At 46.8% G+C, this 19989-nt stretch overlaps 1 protein-coding gene across 6 annotated transcripts in view; it reads right to left on the bottom strand.

The window, feature by feature from the left end:
- Nucleotides 1-3145: 3145 nt before the first annotated feature.
- The window catches only part of ITPR2 (inositol 1,4,5-trisphosphate receptor type 2), a 265055-nt gene continuing 248211 nt past the window's right edge, over nt 3146-19989 (bottom strand). For 5 of the 6 annotated variants that reach the window (XM_068950023.1, XM_068950014.1, XM_068950029.1 and 2 more), the window contains 2 exons: nt 4561-4722; nt 3146-3306 (listed from right to left, as the gene is read on the bottom strand). In XM_068950023.1, coding sequence (XP_068806124.1) covers nt 3220-3306; nt 4561-4722 — 249 coding nt within the window. In that variant the 3' untranslated portion in view covers nt 3146-3219. The remainder of the gene's footprint in view (nt 3307-4560; nt 4723-19989) is intronic. The other variant, XM_068950035.1, reaches the window with a different exon arrangement.

Here is a 19989-nt window from a genome sequence, read left to right on the forward strand (position 1 = left end):
ATTTACAATCTGTGCAAGTAGCATTACCTACTTTTATCGATTATGGAGGTCTTTCTCCGAAGCTATAAACAGCAGAAAGGCACCGTGGCAAATGCTAATTGGCATCTATTAGCTCTTAATTTTTGACATTTCAGCTCTCCCTTCTAGACAGCAATAGCTGGGCTCTTGAGCTGAGGCGGGTGACAGTCAGGGTGCAGGACAGAGAGAGCACCGGCAGCATGCAACTGCAGGCACAAACTCAGGGCACAAAAACATCAGTTCTCAAGTTTTCCAGCTCAAACAGCAGAAACCTCCCTTTATGTGCAGTGGTTCTGTTGATTTGCCAAGCGTAAACAACAAAAGTGCCAACTACTTCCAGTATTAGCCAACCCTCACCCCCCAATAAATAGTGATCATTTAATGTATCTTAGTTCCAATAAACTGTGCCTTATACCACTAATAACCATATGTGTGTGGGGAAGAGGAAATTAAAACAAAAAGCTGTGACTAGATCGGATGAACTGCATAAGCTAATTTGAATTAAACAGCTGTAGGGTCTGAGTTTCTACAAAGTTAGGGTGATTTCACATTTGCGCGGAAGTCCTTTGGCTTCATGGTTTACAACAGGTCTAGTCAGAGAGACAAACGTGGCCTTATTTTACACTGGAGGTTGGTTGCTGCACGGCACACGGCTGATGCAAAAATCCCTGAATAAATTCCCTGGAAGTCTCGCAGTGCCAAAGGCTATCTGGTACATGAAGCCCCTTCCTCACGGAGAGACAAGGCTTACTGCAGGGGTTTCCACCAGCACTGCCTCACCAGAGGAGGAGCATCGAGGCCTCATATACAAAAAGCATGAAAGCAAAGCATGCTCCAAGATTTATTCCTAACAGATCTCAGTCATCCATTGACGACAACTGCTCTTCCGCATTCTGCTGCAAGCTCCCTTCTTGCCTAGGAGATTTCCTGCCATCAGCTCCCCAGGCCACAGCTGCATTTGTTCCTTCTCTCCAAGAAGATCAGATAACATTGAATGGGAAATATAACTCCTGCCTTGGATGCACAAGTGCAGTCTAGATCAGCTCGAGCCCAGCTTCTGCTGCCTTCAAGAACTCCTCCTGCCTGGGGACGAGCTGAAGCCTGGCTGCACTGGGGCTGAGAGTAGGATACCAGCAGAAGAGGTGTATGTAGGAAATTATTTAGTCCCTCATGACTCCCTTCTATTGCGTTTGTACCACTGCTGGTAACCAACAGTTGCTCTTCACCTTAGCGCATGAAGGCAGAGCGTTGGCTGCATCAAAGTTTCTGGGAGAACTTCTTACAGGAAAAACACACCCTGAACTTACACACAGCTGTCACCTCTCACAACCAGGATGCTCTGTGGGCTAAAGGAAAGCCAACAGTGCACTCTGCAAAGATAGAGACTTTCTCTTCATAAAATACACAAAACCCTGCCTTCCACACTGTATTTTTGAGGGACCCAACTGAAGCCAAAGGGAAATGTTCTAATGGTAGAACAATCAGACCCTGAAATATATTATTTTTATCTCCTCCAGCTCATTGACAAGCAAAAGAGATGGCTTCTAAGAACAGGTCTGAATTTGGGATTAAGGGAGGGAAATGCTCCTCCTTTCCCTCTAGTCTAGGTCTGTTGGTCTGAATTGTGTCATAATAGTAAGATAGGATTTCTTTAGGGATATATTAGAAATACTGGAGCCAATAACATTTTCATCTTTGATCAAAATGACTTTTTTAACAAAATGGGAATGTCACAGGGGAAATCATTGCAAAAATATTTTGGTTTAAAAATTGACTGCACTGTTACTAACACCCTCCACTTAATGGAGACATGTTCACAGGCACCAAGCACAATTAGGTGTCCAAATTCCACCGAAAAGGAAAGTGAACCGGGACTGCAACTCCCACTTGCGCCCTGAAAATCCTCCCCTAAAAGCCTCTTGGGCTCTTGTGGAGACCCTGTGACTTTTCTTTTTAAAATCATCCCAGAAAATACAGTAAAGAGCAGAACCCCGCACAGGCGACTCAGCTGCTGCCTTTCTTCGAGCCCAGAATGAGAAGGGACCTGCTTGAGCATTTTCCCCTGTCCCCCACCACCCAGGCCTTCCTGGAGAGGCCAGTCCCCCAAACCCCTGAATCCCGGAAGGAAGGGCAAAGGAAGGTTAAACCCAGGATCCTTAGCTCAGAAGAAAGCTGGCAGAGCATGGTGCTTATTTACTGAAGTCAGCCCTTGCTGATGGTGTGTTTATGGGAGGTAATGACACCATTACGACTCCCCCTAGAAAGACGTTTCTAAGCTTTTTACAAGAAACAAAAAGATTTCCCGTACACGCCTCAAACTATAGGTGTAATTTTTTTTCCTGAATCCTCCACTGGAACCTGAATTTAAAACACAGTTTAACTCCTCAGTATGTGAAATCTCACAGCCATGTTAATCGAGAACATCTGAATCCAGGAGAAAGAAATCACTTCCAGTTATGTTGTCAGTGTTATGCGCATAACATTCCCACAGCTGTAGATCCATTGCGCTCCATGTTATAAATAAGAAATTGCATGGTGACAGCTAAAATTCAAAAGCGTTAATGTTTCTCTTTGCAACTCTTTTTCTTTTTTTTCTTCTTCTTTTTTCAGTCTTTTGAGGTTTCTCCCCTTTCCCTCCTAGCAGAAGTTAACTTGAAGCAACATTATTGCTTTCCCCACTGACATATTTACGGTAATTAAAAAATAGTAAATGCCAAGCAAATATGACTAATGTTGCTACTTGGCAAACAAGACATGAAATAACTTCTATTGATTCTGAACCAGGCCGTTGCATTTGCGCTAATAAACTTCTCTCCTTCTGCTCGTCGTGGTTATTCCACTGCGTGACGGAGAAATCCTAAGGCAGCTCTAAGGATGCGGCCGAACGCTGCCCGGACGTGCACCGCACACAGTTACCGCTGAAGCCATTGAGCTGCAGAGCGCGAGCCCAGCTGAGCGGGGCCCCCTGGACGAATACAAACCATCTCCCTTGAATCTCTCCCATTCTAGGTTGTGGTCCCTTTCAACCATTGAAAAACAGCTACAAATTGTTCCCAGAGCTAAGCCACTTAACATCTTGGCACTTGGTTGTTTTTAACTTTGTAACAATAGGCACTGTTCACTCCTCTCAATCTCAGCTTTTTATTCTATAATAAAGCAGGAATACTGATGAAAGGCTAGTCACGGCTTCTCCCCATGGTATCAGGGTGGTGGCATGTGATGATTCACATGGGGTGTGTTTGATCCGAGAAAGCCCAGCCTCTGCTTATTCTTCCTTTGTTCTGTCATCTAAGGTGGAAAGGCAGAGAGACAAGTTGAGATTCTTTTTTTTCGCTTTTTACTATTATTTAGCAGTCACAGAGCAAGATACATATAAACAAAACAACAGGGAGTGGAATTCTTCTTTTTTTTCCCAGCATTAAAAATTACAAGTGAGAGATTCCTTTGAAGTGAGAGAGCTGTCTCCTGCAAAGTATGGACAAAGTATTCTCATTCGTACATTATTCTTTTTCAGTGGCAGGTTTTACAGTATGTTATTTGTGCTGCCATTGTGTTGCAGAGCCCAGCAGAGGGTCAGGATTTGCACTTGGTGCTGCACAATCACAGAATTAAAAGATGGTCCCAGAGAGTTTAAATTTAAGCCAGGAGAGAACAAACAGATTCAGCCAGAGAGGGGTGAAAAAAACAGCAGGATAGTATGGGTATGCGCAATAAGCCACGGTCTCTGCACATCCAGCCTAAGCCTTTGTCAAGTTTTTCATGGGCAAAAAGAGTTTTAAGAAGAGATTTGAAGGGGGATAATTAGATAACTCTGCTAATGTCACTGGTTGTGCTTCCCATGGAAGAAAACACACAGATGCTCCTCTGAAACGGCAACGAACACGCCAAGGGGAACAGGCGTCTTTGGCAGAAGGGAAGAAAAAGCTGGCCTTTTCTCATGAAGGGAGAGAAAAGGTGGTTCAGGCAGAAGCAGGGCTTTCAGGGAAACCACGAGCTCATGCGCCACACATAAGAGAAGCGGGAGCTGAGGGAGGGACACAAAGACAAGGGTGGCACAGGCAAAGCAAGAGGCTAGAAGAACGGTATTTGCAACAGCACCGTGACACTGTTAGTGGGGAACCCATCCAAATGTTACATTTCAGCAAGCTCTTCTGCTCATTTCAGTCAGCATGCAGCTAGCTATTCCTCATGCTAGTTATTTTTTACAGCTTCTCCTGGGCCCACATATGCAAAGGCCAATATCACCTCCACAGCTTCTCCCTACCATCCTCACACGCTCGCCGCCAGGATTTCGTAACTAATTCCCCCTCTGCCATTCTCCTTACCCGTTCTCTGCTGTTGCTAATACAATCTCATACACAGAATACAATTTCACTCCAAACCCGCACCAGTGTATCTACTCAGAAAGTGCACTGGAGGGAAAGATAAAACCTTTCTAAGAAAAAAGTCTCTTCTGTAAGGCTGGCCTGTCCGTGACTGATGGAAGCTGGAGCATTCACACCCACGTGCGCTCAGGTTGCTACCCAGTGCAGGGGTGCCTACCTGTTCCTTGAGCTCAGCAAGCTGGCTGGAAAGCTGTTTCACAAGGCTCATGGTTGACTCCAGCCTCTCTTGCAGGTTCCTAATTTCATTTTGCTCACTGTCACCTTCGTTGCTAACCAGGGACATGGCTCTCATCCGAGGGAACCAGTCCAAATTCTTCTCCTGTGTTAGAAAAATAGTAATGTTAGTAGGGGGCCTATCCAAAGCCACCAGCCTGAGACTGGAGAACAAAAACTCGGAAGGATTTCTCCTCAGCAGAGGATACACAGCAAGTGAACTTCAGAAACCATAAATTCAGAAGGTATTTTCCACAAGCCTTTTTATTTTTGGTTCTCTCTGTCAACATAGAAAGCACCAATTGTAAAATCTCAGTTCCCCGCAGCTGCACCTGTATTGCAGTGTGGGCAGTGCTGGCACATTCACCACACACCCACAACACTGCCATGCAGAAATGCCTGCTGCCTCAGCTCTGGGGAGACTTCTCGGGTACACGAACACCAGCAAATCCTGAGCGCTCCCTGTGCTTTGTTTCTAAATGTATGCAGGGACACACTTCCTCCCTGTCTCTTCAGCCTGGCCAGCCTCCAGCTGTTTCGGCTGTCCTTGCAGCAATGTCAGGGAACCAACATCAGGATGACAAGACAAGCAGGAGTTTTGTCTGGCCAGACTCTGGCCAGGCCTGGAGTGCCTCTCCTGCAAGAGCAGGGGGAGCTTGGGTTGGACTGAGCGGCACGTGATGGACGATCTGGGGTCCTGGGAACAGCTTAGGATTCAGCGCGCTATTGGGGTTGCACAGCCCGGGCACAACCCCATGGCCACGGGCTACGGACTGAGCATGCAGTGGAATGCCACTGAATTGAGTGGTTCTCTATTCGTGGACTCAGACTACGAATCTAATCATATTAAAAATACTGTAAATAGATGATACAAGATGCATATCAGCACGAGGCTGAATTGTCTTCATTGCTCAGGGGCACAGATATTTTTGTGCAAAGTATAACAAAGCGAGATCAGAGGATGCAAGCCTAGGAGGAGGAGTGGCAACGATGTGGCAAGCAACCCAATTTACCTTAAGGCAGCAGACAAAGGAAACAGGTCCTGTTTCTGGTGATGCGTTACATCAACGCACCTCTGCCTTCCACCTTGGGGGAGTGGGAGGATGTGGTTAGGTCATATGCCTGGTGTTTTGCAACAGGCATCTGTGGACACGTGCACTCAATTGCTTTAAGAGAAACAGAATCATCTGGAGCATGTTTCTTCCAGTCTCCTGTGCTGTCAATGGCTCCACACAATTAGCACTATTTCCCAGTAAAAGAAAAATCTGGTTCTTCCCAGAAGTCCACCTAGAAGAATCTTGGCAGGCAAGAGCTGTGCCACACGTACTGTCTGGGCTTACTATCTGGTAAAGACTCAAGTGCATGAAAGTTGCTGTAGCTTCAAGACTTCACCTATCTACTTATTTGGTTGCACCATGAAAATACAAAAGCCAAAGTTAACTCTGCATTTCCCACAGCTAGGCAATCCTGGGGCAGCCGGACGTGAACAAGTCACATGCAGGCTGGTCCGACAGAATTTATGAGCCTGGGGAAGCACCAAGCAAATACAGTTACTCTGCTTTCAGGGACAGCTGGGTCCTTTCGTCTGCCCTCATCACCAGGCCTTCCTACAGCAACATGGTTTAGAAACAGCCAAGCCAGCTTTTGGTAAGCTGTTGTAAGAATGGAAGCACTTATGGGATCTATGTTTTTCCATTATTTGGGTTAGCCCAATCCCCTCTGCTACCCTGGATAAAACTGTAAATGCAACGCCATGAGGGTTTTTTTTGTTTTGTTTTGGGTTTTTTTTTTTCTGTCTTCTCTTTAACTCAAAACTTCTAATGAGCTTTTGTCTGGCTGTGCAAACTCTGGTCCTGTCACTAAAATGACAAGATGGCCAAGGAGCAGGGTGGCGCCCCTTGGTCACATTTTGCAGTGCGGCGCTCAGTCAGCCGTGTGCGCTGGTGGAAGGAGGCCTCCCCTCGCTGCCCACTCTGGTGAGCCTCGTGATCTCATTATGACAATTTACTGTGGTTACGCAAGATGCCGTTTTCAATGGGTCATAACTCATTCAAATCAAAACCTGTTTTCACCAGCTCTGCTGGTGAGCTCGAAATGAGCATGGCAATCACGTGACACTACCCTGCTGGATACCCCCATCGGACACACGGAGTGGTAGACTCCTGCTTCTGCTGCATGTGTTTATGCTTACAAGACCAGCATTCATTTTCCATGAGTACGTTCCGATATTTGTTTTAAATTTGTTTTGGCTACGATGTAGCAGAGCATTCATCACGTGCCTAACATTAAGCACAGGTGTAGTCATTTATACTAAGCTTAGTTTATGCACAGTGCTTTGCTGGATCAATGCCTTTTTTGCAAAATGTTTGCCAGCAAATTTGACTGCCACTACCCTCACAGAAAGTGAATTCAAAAGAGCTACAGTGCACAGAGCTGCAGTTGTATCCGAATGTTTCCCGGAAAGCTCTGATATCTGCACCCATTTCAGCCTCCGTGGCTTGAAGCACCTGAAGCTACCAAACATGAGGCCACATTGCCATAGGAGCCAAATGATGTCCTGGAAGCCCTTTTTGGCACGGCTGACTATAATGCCAACATTTCTTAAGCCAAGCTGCACAGGGAGAGAGCAGTCCGAGACTCTATCGCTGTGGTTGTTGCATTTGCTGAGTATTGCTGTCAGGACTGTGAAATGCAGTGTTAGTTTTTTTTCGCGTCTGTCACTCCCTCACCTCTCCAGAGCGCAAGGCAGGGACTGCCTGAGAAGGGTTTCTACAGACACATCCTCCGCCGCCCTGAAACGTTCGCAAGGACACAACACAAATGCGAACCAAGTCTGGATGCCAGAACCCTCCTTCTCTGCATAGTGTTGCATTTCCTGGGACAAAGGATGACCGGGAGCAGGTGAAGACCGGGACAGATCACACAGCACCCTGCCCACAGCCACGTTAACGCTGCAGTGCTCATGGTAGCTCTTTAGCCTGAACCACTCCGAACCACCTGCTCAGCCATCGGGGCCACCACTAGCCTGAGGGCCACAGGAGCTCAAGGAGATCCCACTCACTCGTGCGTGCCCAGCTCTGCCTTTCCAGCAGCGCTCTGATAAGCTCTCCCAAGAAAGAAAACTAGCTGTGCTTTAGTTACACACCGAGAGATACAGGCATTTTTTGCCAAAATGTTGCAGAGAATCAAGCAAGGACTTGAGTCAAGTCCTAAGAGAAGCCCATGGGGCTGATGGACTTGCATGGAAAAGAAACTGCCTCTTTCATAGCGTTTCCCAGCAGCCAAAAGGTAACCAACCGGTCAAACAGCTGACCGACCACAGGTCTCTCGCTTGGCAGTCCCAAGTACCAGGATGGGAACAGGCAGGATTTTGCTGCTTGGCTCTCGACTGCATACGCATCTAAGGGAATCCAGTCCCACTGTGTATTTTTGTCATGCAACATATCAGAAAGGTTCAAAATTCACCAGGTCAGTAGGAAACATTCTAGCCAGCCAACCTGGCCTTAAGTTATAAATATATATCTAGCCTACATTGACAGTTTCACGATACTGCACATATCAGATAAATACCCTTGCCGAATGGTGTGCTCTTGCTGGTCAATGCTATCTAGTTTCTTCATTGAGTTGTGAACCGCAGAATTTTATTAAAGGGTAGTATGAAGACTAGCTCCAGCGCACAGCCCTATTTGCTGGGTCTGTACCCTTAGGAACAAACAGCAATTGCTGCTGGAGACAAAAACTTTTAATCCCAAAGCTCCGCGGGCTTCCAAAATGCAAACTGGAGAATGTTCCTCTGCAGAAAGTTTTATAGCGAGCAATAAGCATTCACGGGAGGACAGGCACTCGGTGACTGCTCAGCTGCACTAAAGCTATTTTTACTTCAAGGTAATTGCTTGCCAATTAACTTGAGGTGGTTAACATGTTTGTACAATCCCAAACATTTGTTCTGGGACTTAAATGTTTATGGGCTCAGTCCAGGGTTCACCTTGACCAACCAACACGTTAAAGCTGTCCCGTGCCTTGTCTCCCCTGCAGGTGCATGCCTGCCTCCCTCGAACTCACTAGCGCCTCCTTGATTTTTGTGGGGATGGCATTTCAAAGAGTGTCACCTGTCATGCTTTAGCTATGAGTCATAAATCCAACCGTTTTTCCCAGGATTGAGTCTATTCAGACATTTTGAACCCCTCCCTTCCCCCCCCCCCCCCCCCCCCCCCCGGAACAAATCACCAATTGGCATCAGAGAGGGAGCCTGCTGGTAGGGAGCAGTGCAAACCTCTGCAAACATCTGTCACACGGCTCCGGCTATAAACAGCAGCCGCGTTAGCCCAAGGTGACCGAACCCAAGCATTAACGAACTCGCGGAAGGTGAGGCATGTGGATGGGACATAATGACGAGCAGGTAGCCGCCTGGACGCAGAATGAGTTGTTAAAAAGGACTAATGCAGCCCGCCGACGGATCAGAGCCTCGTCTGGCCACCCGCTCCCTCCGCAAGCGCGAGCTGTGCCTCTGCGCACCGGTCGCATCCAAGCACGTGCCTGCGTCCAGGCGTGGGCTCGCGGGGCAGACAGTCAGCCCGGCAGGAAGGCTGCAGGGACGGCGAGGAGCCGCAGCCTCCTCTCTGTCAGCTCCACTGGAAGGAGAAAGAGGGGAGAGAGGAAAAAAAAAAAAAAAAAAAAAGGCAGGTGGGGCTGGCCAAAAGGCTGCGGGCCAAGGCGACTGCACACGAGCAGAGCAGACATTTCATGCGGTGATCCAGCACGCTCGCTCCCTCCTTCGTCTCCGCCAGCGAATTCCCCTGGCGGGCCTCCAGCGGGCACAGCGGCTCGCCGGGGCGAGCGCCTCGCCGCGAGGTACGCCGGGCTCACGTAGCTGCGCGGCGCCCCGGCCGCCCGCGCGCGGGCCCCAGAAATGGCGAGGCATCGGCGGATTTGCGGCTTGCGTTTTCCGAGAAACCTCAAACCCTTCTTCTTAGAGAGGCAGGCTCAGAGCAAGAGCCTGCGCTTGCCTCCTGCAGTTTTCCAGGCCCCCTTCTCCCCTCTGCAGGTTTCTCGCCCGGGGGGAGGGCAGCGCTGCGGGCTAGGTCCTCGCTTCCGTAAACCGCTGCCGTTTGCCCGACTCTGCTGGGAGCGCTGTCTGAGCACGGAGGGAGCAAAGCCTGAGGACGTTTGTTTAGAGCTTCTCTTTCCCGAGCCACCCCTGTCCTGTTGGCAGAGCCAGCTGGCTCCAGCTGAGCTCTCACAGCGAGCTGACTCCCTGCCTCCGCAGTAACGGGCAGGGGACGGTTCCTCGGAGGTGCTGCCTTAGCAGGCTAGCAGGGACACAGATCAGCTGCGACCAGCAGGAAAGGCTGGGCTGAGCCTTTGAAAAAACAGATTACTAGATAACAAGGAGAGGAAGGAGATCAAAGAGGAGGACGAGGGGGACAAAGTGGCGGAGGAGGACGAGGGGGACAAAGTGGCGGAGCGCCGGCAGTGCAAGGCACGCTTTGTGCCTGCGCCACGGCCATAGGCTTGCGCACTCAGCTACACAAGACCTTCATCTCTCTAGCAGGCACCATCTGATGTGGTGACTCTCGGCCCTTCCTTCCCCGTGACCCCTCGTTGCAACATGAAAGCAAGCGGCTTCAGGACTTTCCCTCCTATCTATTCAAAAAGCAAGAAGCATGTGATTGTCACAACCTCCTCCGGGGGTTGTGACCTCCCCAGTGCCGAGCCTCAGAGCCAGAGACGGGTCTTCGTGTTCTCGGGCCACCGCTCCCCTCCGGTGCACAAACCCTTTGCTCCCTCGGTGACTCAGTGAGGCCAGTGACACAGCCATCAAGAGACTTATTTGTTACCTAATAGCAAGGCTGTGAACCGGAGTACGCATAAAGCACTCTGAGCAACTCAGCTAGGGGCTGCCAAAGAGCGCAAAGGACTATTACTTCATGAACATTTGCTACCCCGTGGCTCCGTGCGCTGCACGGAGATGCTAGCGGTATTCTGCTCCGCAGTCCGCACTGGCATACATCGAACCACGACGGCAGCCAGGCGAAAGCCTCTTACAGCTTTAGAGAAGCTGCAACCTGCCTTTTTCTGGTGGTAAAATCCTGCTCCACTGACACTCAGGGGAGCCGCTGCCAGCAGGTCACCCTCTGGCCTCCACGCCTGATAGCGGCGCTGCTGGGATACACTCACAGCTTAACCCCTTGCAGCTGCGGTGCCCTAAGGCCTGTATCTCCATGAACACAACCAACCTTTGACACTGCTGCTTGTAGATGGACAGTCAGTCCCTGTCGCACTAGCAGGCAGTTCGCTCCCCTTGCTTGAGCCAGCACCTTGAATAAATATTTTAGCTCCAGATACAAAGATACCTATTGACTGAAAAATGATTCTGTATGTCTGAAGCATATGTAAGTCCATTCGTTTCTTTTGTAGATTTGTTCCCCATATAAGCAGAGAGTGATCAGTCCACACTACCTGACTGAAAACTACTTTCTTCTGCCTAGGGACAAAGCCTGGTCCTAAAAGTCTGTAGTTATGTAGCTCTTACAGCCACCTTAAAAAGGGATTTTAAAGATTTAAACTATCTTGTGCTTTAGATGACACAGAGCAATAACCACTTTGTGATTTAATCACAGGCAATAATAATTTGGTTCAGTGCATGATTCAGCTAATCCACAATTTGATAAACGTTCATCCTAAACTACAAACCCAAATAGCTTTCTACAAATCCTGTTTGACACTTTAATGTTAAGACTGTATGTGATAAGCAATCTGTGCTGTATAAGAGTATAGGGAGAGGAATTAGGAATTGTTATGCATCTATATGCATCCACAACAGCAATTCAAGGAAAATAAAAATAAACCTTGGCAATTACAGATAAATCTTTATGCAATAAGAAAACTAATAGGTCTGGCAGGGCCGATACTAGCTTGATACGCTCTACAACTTCCACAGCTCATGGAAAAATATAGAAATCTGTTTCCCACAGACAGAAGGCTCAAACTGTAACACAGAACCACAGTCTGCTTGAGCAGCATCACGGATGCATTCGCTTTCATTTTAACTGCGCTGCGTGTTTTTCAAGGGCTGCAGCAGAATCTATCACCTTAATTGTGAATAACTGAGAGTTCTTCAAGACTGATGGCCAGGCAAGACAGCTATAAACGTCTTATAGTGTTTCAGGTTCAGCATTCTGCCTTGTGATATTCCCCTCCGCATTATGGTGAGGAACGATAATGAACCTCAAATCATGAAGATTTTCCTCTGACGGTACATGTAGCAGTTGTGCTACTCAGCTTAAAATTCTGCAAAGGACTAAAGGACCTCACTTTTCCAAGAACGAGAACCCAGAAATTTCTGCTAATCAGACACACTCAACGGACTTGGCATTTAGGACCAAGAAATGGAAACACTCATGAAAATCGTTTTTTACAATCAAGACTATAAATTTGAACATGATTTAACACAACTGTTGTGGGCAAAACCATACGCAAGTGGCAAGTACATGAGTCAGCAGTGTGCCCTTGCAGAGAAAAAGGCTAATCCCGCCCTGGGCTGTACGAATGAGAGCAGAGCCAGCTGTCCGAGGAAGTGATCCTTCCCTCTCTTTGGCACCTGTGCCAAAGACGGCGCCTGGCGTACTGTGCCCAGTTCGGGGCTCCCCAGTACAAGAAGGGAAAGTCAGTGCTTCTGCACTGGATGAGAAAGTGAGCTCCCCTATTCTCTGCACCATTTCTGGTCGTATAAAGAAGGCCCCTACATTTAGGACGTGCCGGCTGGGAAATACCAGGCCAGCACAGAAGGAGCTACGCAAAGAGCCACTTTCCACAGTATTGCTCTTTCTTCAACGCCAGGCACCCTTCAGGCTCGCAACCAGCCTAGAAGGTGGAAAGTAGAAACTCATCTAAGCGGCTTTGTCACGAGCGCATCTCTCAGCTCCCCTTCCAGAGAAACCAGGGGACCTGCAGGTGCCCGAGAAGGGCAGCTAGCAGCAGGCTCCATGAGAGCAGGGCACAACTCCTGCGTGTGGTGTGGAGGCAGCCTCCGTTTGTATGCCACTCCAGCACTGCTGAGCTCCTCCTCCCCTCGAAGCTACCTTTGCTCCTCGTCTCCTCCTTTCCCCGGGGCAGGGGTTCATTTCTCCGCTGTTGACTGCTTCTGCCGTTCCAATTGCTCTGTGTCACCTTATCTCCATTGTAACCCTGAGAATTGGTATTCGCCCTATACCTATCTTCAAGAATCCTCAAACTTCCATCTGAGCCTATGATTGGTTCCTAATGCTTTTGCCTTCAAAATATATGTATAATTACAGATTTTTGCAAAGTGCGAGTTTGTTTTTGCACGTGCCTATGTTTTTATGTTGTTACTGGATACAGGACATGCTTTAGGAAAAATGCTTCAGATTATTCATTTAGAAAAATTAAATTATTTCTGATATAATCCCTGGATCATGTGCATAAAGAAACAACATCTGGTACAGAGATTAGAAAATAAATGTTCTTGGCTTTTTTTTCTTTTGTTAAACAGATGTTGTTGATACAAAACACAGAACTGTAAATCACAGCCTGCATGTGGACACAGACTGTCACTACTGAGCAGAAATTTACTGTGGCTAGATAGAGATTTGAAACAGCAATGAATCACTGGCTTACTAACTTTATTCACGTGGATATGGTTTCAATATTCTGACATTAAGTGCACATGTCCTTAAAAAAAAAAGAACCTTTTAACGGCAGCATGGGGAGGCTCTGTTTTAATTCCAGCTGTCTCAGAGGGGGCAGAATGGCATAACACCATGGCAGTCTCTGCACAAAGGCACCTGGCACTTCTCGGTCCTCTCCTCCACAGCCCGGTTTTGTCCTGCCATTGAATCACACGGGCTCAGTTCCTCTAGCGCAGCAAGCGGCACCTCGCAGTGCCACAGCGGGTAGGACACTCGTGTACCAGGAGAGGGGCTGAGCCGCTCGCGCAGTCCTCCACAACCACCACCACCATGCCTCCAGCTCCAAATTCGTTCTCCCTCTCCTTCCTCTCCTGCCCGAAACATCCTTTCAGCAAGTTCCCTGCTCATTTGCTGAACAGCCTGGCTCGTGCCTCGGCTGAATGGCTGTGTTTTCCAACGATATTTCTGCTGCCTGTTGATTACATGTAAAGTTAACAGAATTACGGTGCTTACCCAACCCTGTGCCATTCCTATTAGCACATTACCAAACTACTTGAACTATCACTCTGAAGCCCCTCTTCTTCTGTCCTTCTTTTTAATGTTGATTTTCTTGTGCAAAACATGCTAGCAGGAGAACTCTACATACTGCATTCCAAGCATAAGCCAATGGCAACAACACCATGGCAATTTAAACATATCCTACAATATCATACCACCGCTGGGGGCAGAGATGTGTCCTGCTCTTTAGATACACTCACTCAGCTGGTGAAGACACCACAAATTTTGGCCTGTTTTGGTCAACACAAGTGCTGGTTTGATAAAGTGGATCAGGGTCTAACCCCACCGTTCACCTCCAAACCATGACTTCTATTTCGTATCTTTTATAGCACATGATTTAGCTTCATACTCATTGAAATTTGTATTTTTTTTTTTTTACGTTTAGCTTTAATTCTCTTGTCCTGTCACCTTGCATTTTGCAAGTACTGTCCATTTTCCAGCTTTAGCTTCAGTTTAGTGTAACAGAATCTTGGGGAAATGCAAAGACTCAGCTGGAGACACATTTTTCAGAGGCGTAGGACTTGACCTTGTTCTTAGCTGTACCCAGGTACAGCTGCACTGATTGCCATGCGCTTGCTCTGGTTTAGGGTACTCCCAGAGTAGACGCGTTTTGAACCCCAATCTGAACGTTCTGCTTCAGGCCCATTTCGACTCTGATGCATCTTGTGCATTATGCAATATCAAAGGACAATTTAAATTACAACGCTTTCTTTTAAAATTAAATAGAAATATTTCCTATACTGAACAGGCTACAGAACAACAGCCCTTCTAAACAACGATGTGATCAAGCACATACTATACACCTGCATACATGCATATACTACAGCATCAGTCAGAGGAGAGGAAAAAAAATCCAGCTTGCTCTTTGAAGTGTCTCTTGACAAACAAAACACCACCAAGCAATGACCGACCACCTTTCAGTGGCACAGGCCTCTTCGCTAGCAACATGCTCTCCAACCTGTTTCCCAGTTGATCGCTGCGTTCAGATGCTCGCTCCTGCTTTTTGCACGTGCCTCTGCACTGGGAGCACCACCGCGTGCCTGCCCACGTGCAAAGGGCCAGCAGAGGCCCCTGGGCAGCTCCGGCTCTGCCTGGATGACAGGCAGACCCCACACGGTGCCACACGCCTCTTGGGAAGCACGGAGCACTTTCCTTCCTAGTGGCTGTGGGAAATATGTGGAAACCAGCAAAATGGGGCCCTCGAGGTGAAACATCTATTCGCTCAGGTTCCTATCTACTGTGCACTGTGTCCAGAGGCTGCAAGCATAGATCAATAAGAGAAAAAATCCTGTTGGTACTTTCTGAACCTTTATCTGCCTGTGCAATGTTCTCATTTAGCCCTCTTGCTCGCACAGTGAGGAAAATATTGAAACAGGTCCTCTGCACAGATCTGCTTTTTCCTTTTTCTTTGTTTTCTCAGCCTAGCATTTAAATATGGTTTGCTCTGTTCAATTAAAACGCATTTTCTCTTGAGAACAAGCAGATGATTGGTTTCACAAACCCAGAGTTACATTTTTCCTTCAGCAGCACCCAGCAAAATGAAAAACAGAGACAAAACATTTTAATCACATGTGTATAAAATACAGAGGGTTCATTAAATATGATTTAAAGTTGCCTGTTTGTTTTGGAGACTCTTTAAAGCTACTACTACTCCAAACTCGCAGAACTGTAATGTGATTCCTGATCTATTGAATTTTGTAGGATGGCTGTAGTGGGTTCCATTATATATAAATTGGATGCAGCCAATTTGCAATCTCCAATATATACTTTTATCTCAAAATGCCCTGTGAGGCAATTGTGTAAAGTATTTTATCAGGGATTGTTGTTGGTAATATTGCAAGATTTCATGATGTAAAAAATACATCAATGTCATTTAAATTGAACAAAATGGTTCCTGGTTTTTTCTGTATAGCATTTTTTAACCATCTTCTCAACAGATTTGTTCAATAAATACTGTATGAAACAAACATTTTGCACTTTGTCCCACAGATACAATTTGCCATCCTGATTGATTTCTTTCCCTACAACTAATCTGATTTCTTTGGGCTATACATCTTCTCTTTTATTAAAGATGATGCAATCTTAGCTTTTTATCATACGCACGTCCACCGAACTAAAAGAGTAAAGATTCCACAAACCAGCCTTGCAACCAAACAGAAAAACCTGACACAAAACTCATAAAGCGGATCCCAAAAGATAAATGGCACAATGCAACCAAGGCTATACAAATTCAGTAGCTTATCCATGCAGATAATACAGGTCTGTGGATTTTTCTGCCCACAGCAGACACAGAAAACCACCAACTTTGCCATATCAGTGTCACCTTGTAGAACCAGCTCACACTGATGTTGAACCACCACCTCTAAATCCTACGACCTCTGAACTGTGAGAGCTCAGAACCAGACCAAAATTTTAGAGCCTTTCCCTATTTTAATTCATGGAGAATCTCATCGCAACGTTTCGAGTCCAACCAAAGTTACACTTCCGTAGTTTTAAATGGTGTTCCTGATAAGGCACTGACCTCAGACTCATTTCCCCATTCTTCTAACTCCTGTTATGTCTTCAGGCAAATCCCTAACCCTTCTTTTCCTCAGCTCCCACAGTTATCTGCCTCATCCGTGGACACTTTTGGAGCGTCTTTCTCATTCAAGAAGCCAGAAGCTTAGTACCGCTATAACACAAAGAACAACAATTGTTTTCAAATGTTGCAATAATATTCTCAAATAGCATTGAACTGTTCTGTGTGTGTTGCTTCTCCCATAGCACAACATGGAATCAATTTAGTTTATACCCTTTGCGATCTGATCTTCTGACGGTTCCTCCGGGATTGAACTTCTTTATCAATATCCTTGACCCCAGTTAAGGTACCGTTTTTATTAGGCAAGGCCATACACTTCCAACCACCATTCCACGAGAACCAAGACACCGCTGCTGCCAGGGTTTTAAGTGCAATCCTAGGTGTCTATCCAACGTCTTGGACAGCCTTCCCACCATTTGAAATCGCAGAACAAAGGTCCGCCCACGCACAGATTCATCCTGGCCCACATGCTTCTTAACAAAAGCATAAAAGATGGCTTTTGCAAGCTGCCTGGAAAGTTAAGGGCTCCAGCGGCTGGAAGGTGGAGGCGGGAGGGGATCCCAGCGGGGCCGGCAGCCCGCACGCTGCGGTGGTGCTCCGGCGGGAACATCTCCTCCCCGTTCGGGGCATGGGCGAGTTTCAAGGAGCACAGCCTCATGGCCAGACCCCTCCGCGAGCTCGTAAGGCCAGGAGCAAACAAACAAGCAGTAACCCAACTCAGCTCACTTATTTTCATTCGCAAGTTGAATGAATTACAAGTTGGAAGAAGAACAGGAAAGCTGTGACAACGCTGTATTATCAAGGCAGAACCCGCCTCCGTAGCAAAACCAGTCTTTGAAGCCAAAAAGTTGCTCAACAGACAGGTGGCCAAGTCTTTCAAAGGCAGAGGAAATCAAGCTAAGCTTACGACTGAGCCACAATACCACAGGGTCCAAAAAGACTAGCGCTGGGTATTACCAAACCACTGCTTCCAGACCTCAGGGGAGAAAACAAATCTCAGGATGAATACACTTTGGGGGTGCTTTAGGCTCCACTCTGCAACCTGGAGTTACATCGCAGCTTTTTGTTCAGAAGCATTTTTAAAGGAGAGGGGGAAAAAATGGGGGGGGGCAGGTTTGTGTTGGTGCTGGGGCCTGTCCTGTTAGGTACGAGCGAGACCACGCTGGGCCGAGCACAGAGGCAGCAGGGACGCGGGCACTGCGCGGTGGCACGGCCATTCCCTCTCTGCGTTTGGGGGGGAGGAGGCTATCACCATTTCCTCTCCACCCCCAGCAAATCTGCCCGTGCTGCAACACCAGTGGTGGATACTGATCTTCCTCCCACTCCAGTTACTGGCATCGTTTCTAAGGGGCACAGGGTCAAATCCTTGGTTTGCAGTTGAGGCAGCAACAAGATAGTTTCGCCTGTCTGGAAAGAACATGTATAAACTTTAAGCCACTAAAGCATCAGGCTTTTCAAAGGGGGTCTCAAGTAAAGCCCCTATTCCCCTTCATTTTCCCATACCTGAGGTATCACCTAGCCAAGCAGTTATTCATGGGACCGTGAAAGATGTTATTCACAGCTGCCTGAAGAGTTCATTTCTGCAAGATGCTGAACCCTTGAAGTAGGAAAGGAAGTGCTCAGCTCTCCTGTGGAACAGGAGCTTTGTAGAGAGATGCAAAATCCTCACGTGCTGCTAACTCTTCATGTTTTCAGCAGCACACAAACGGGCAGGAAATCAGCTAATTAGGCACGTTACTGTAATTGCTAATTTTATGAAGTGGAGAGGGAGGTGCTTAGCACTTTTATAGGATAATAATGCAGAAGCAAAATTGTATGGAGAAGCAAAAATAATAATGGACTACCTACAGAAATGAGCACTATTTTCTAACAACAGGAAAAGCAACAACAGAAAACACAATCCAACGTCTAGCAATCCCCAGTCTATTCTGTAGACGTAAAACTGGATAACAGTCAGCTACATGAGGGGACAGGGGCAGAAGCACTGATTGAACCTGTGCTAAGCACAATTCCTGCTCTACTGAGTGACTCTGATATCCTCTGTGAATTTTAGACAGGCCTTGATGCAAACCAAGTCCTGAGAAAAAAGACTTTTTTCTCTGGGACTCGGCCCACCTAAGCCAAAGCCCTGAACTTCCCGGAGGGCCTGGACCCAGACCCATTTGGAATGACACCGCGTGCTGCATGCTCACTCACTCACTCGTCTATTTTGAGCATAACAAAAAATGGGAGTAGTAAATCAGCTATTTAGGCATATTTCTTTAATTGCTTGTTTTATGAAAACCCAACTGCAGACAAAACCAACATTGTACTTCCTAGGAAATTAGCTTGTCAGTGAGACCTCAGATCTTATTTAGCACCCAGCTTTTGTGCTATTAGTCTAATTGCCATAGTAAGTAATTACTCATAATGTGACATGCATCGGATCAGTCTTTTAAAAGTAATTAAGCAAAAAGTTGCACAGCTTAATGATATGTACATACATCTCACTCTTACAAGTTTTGTTTTGATAACATCTGCTATTTTTTGGAAGAAGGCCAGTTTTTATAAGTAAAAGGAATCAGCCATAACAATGGGAGCATTATTAGCTTCCCAAAAGTCATAAACTCTATGCCCCACTCCAACACAGCATTTGGGTGCACAGGTCCTCTAAGTTTTTTTAAAGCCTCTGAGTTGCCAGACCAGAAACTCAGTGTTGAACTAGAATTTATGATAATGAAGATGCCTTAAAAAATATAGTTTATTTGTAGTAAGCCCGTTTAAGAAATGCAGCTCTCAATTCCTGGCAGATTTAGCTGCAGCGGTTGAAGGGGTCACCACTATCAGCTTGTGTGCGCTTTCCCCTTACTGATTGTTATCCTACCTATAAAAAGGCAGCAGAATCAGTGGTGTCCTCTCCTCAACCAGTGCAGTTCACAGACTGGCACGACTTAAATGGCCATCAATTTTCACATTAATACTCTGGGCTGTGAACTGCAGCAGCTCGGGAGCAAACCAGCCCATTGCCTGTCCTGCCCCCTCTGCTACTGTGGTACTAAATTGCAGCAGAAGGGTACGGTGGACAGCTGGGGAAGGAAACTTCTTAAATTGTCTAGCATAAATCATCAGAGTGCATCTGAAAAACTACTCAGAGTATCTTCCTGACATCCAAAGGGTCCCCTCTGCAGCATTAATGTTACCTTGGATTAACGTTTCTCCGTTTTAGGTCATTTTTAGATTCTGCTTGTACCATGTTTAGCAATTCTTGGCTGCAATAAGAATATCTATAAACTAGAGATAAAAATTAGCAGGGAAAACTTTCACTTCCAAAATCTGAAAAGATGACAGAGAACAGAACAGAAAAATCCTGGATGTCAGAACTTTTTTTCTTCTCCAAAGAAGCTATATTTTAAGACCTGAGGTCAACAGCCCTTTTAGTAGATATTATTTTATTGCAGTCTTTGAAAAAATTTGACAGTAGTAAAGAACAGCTTGTTCTCCAAGCCCTGTTCCTCCTTGCCTGCCTGCTGTCACAATACTCTTCTTTCCCCACGGCACTTTTCACTGCCTTCACCTCACCTGTTCGTATTTCCTTTGGCTCTACAGCTGG

Source organism: Struthio camelus, chromosome 1 (assembly GCF_040807025.1).
Source record: "Struthio camelus isolate bStrCam1 chromosome 1, bStrCam1.hap1, whole genome shotgun sequence".
Lineage (NCBI taxonomy): Eukaryota > Metazoa > Chordata > Aves > Struthioniformes > Struthionidae > Struthio > Struthio camelus.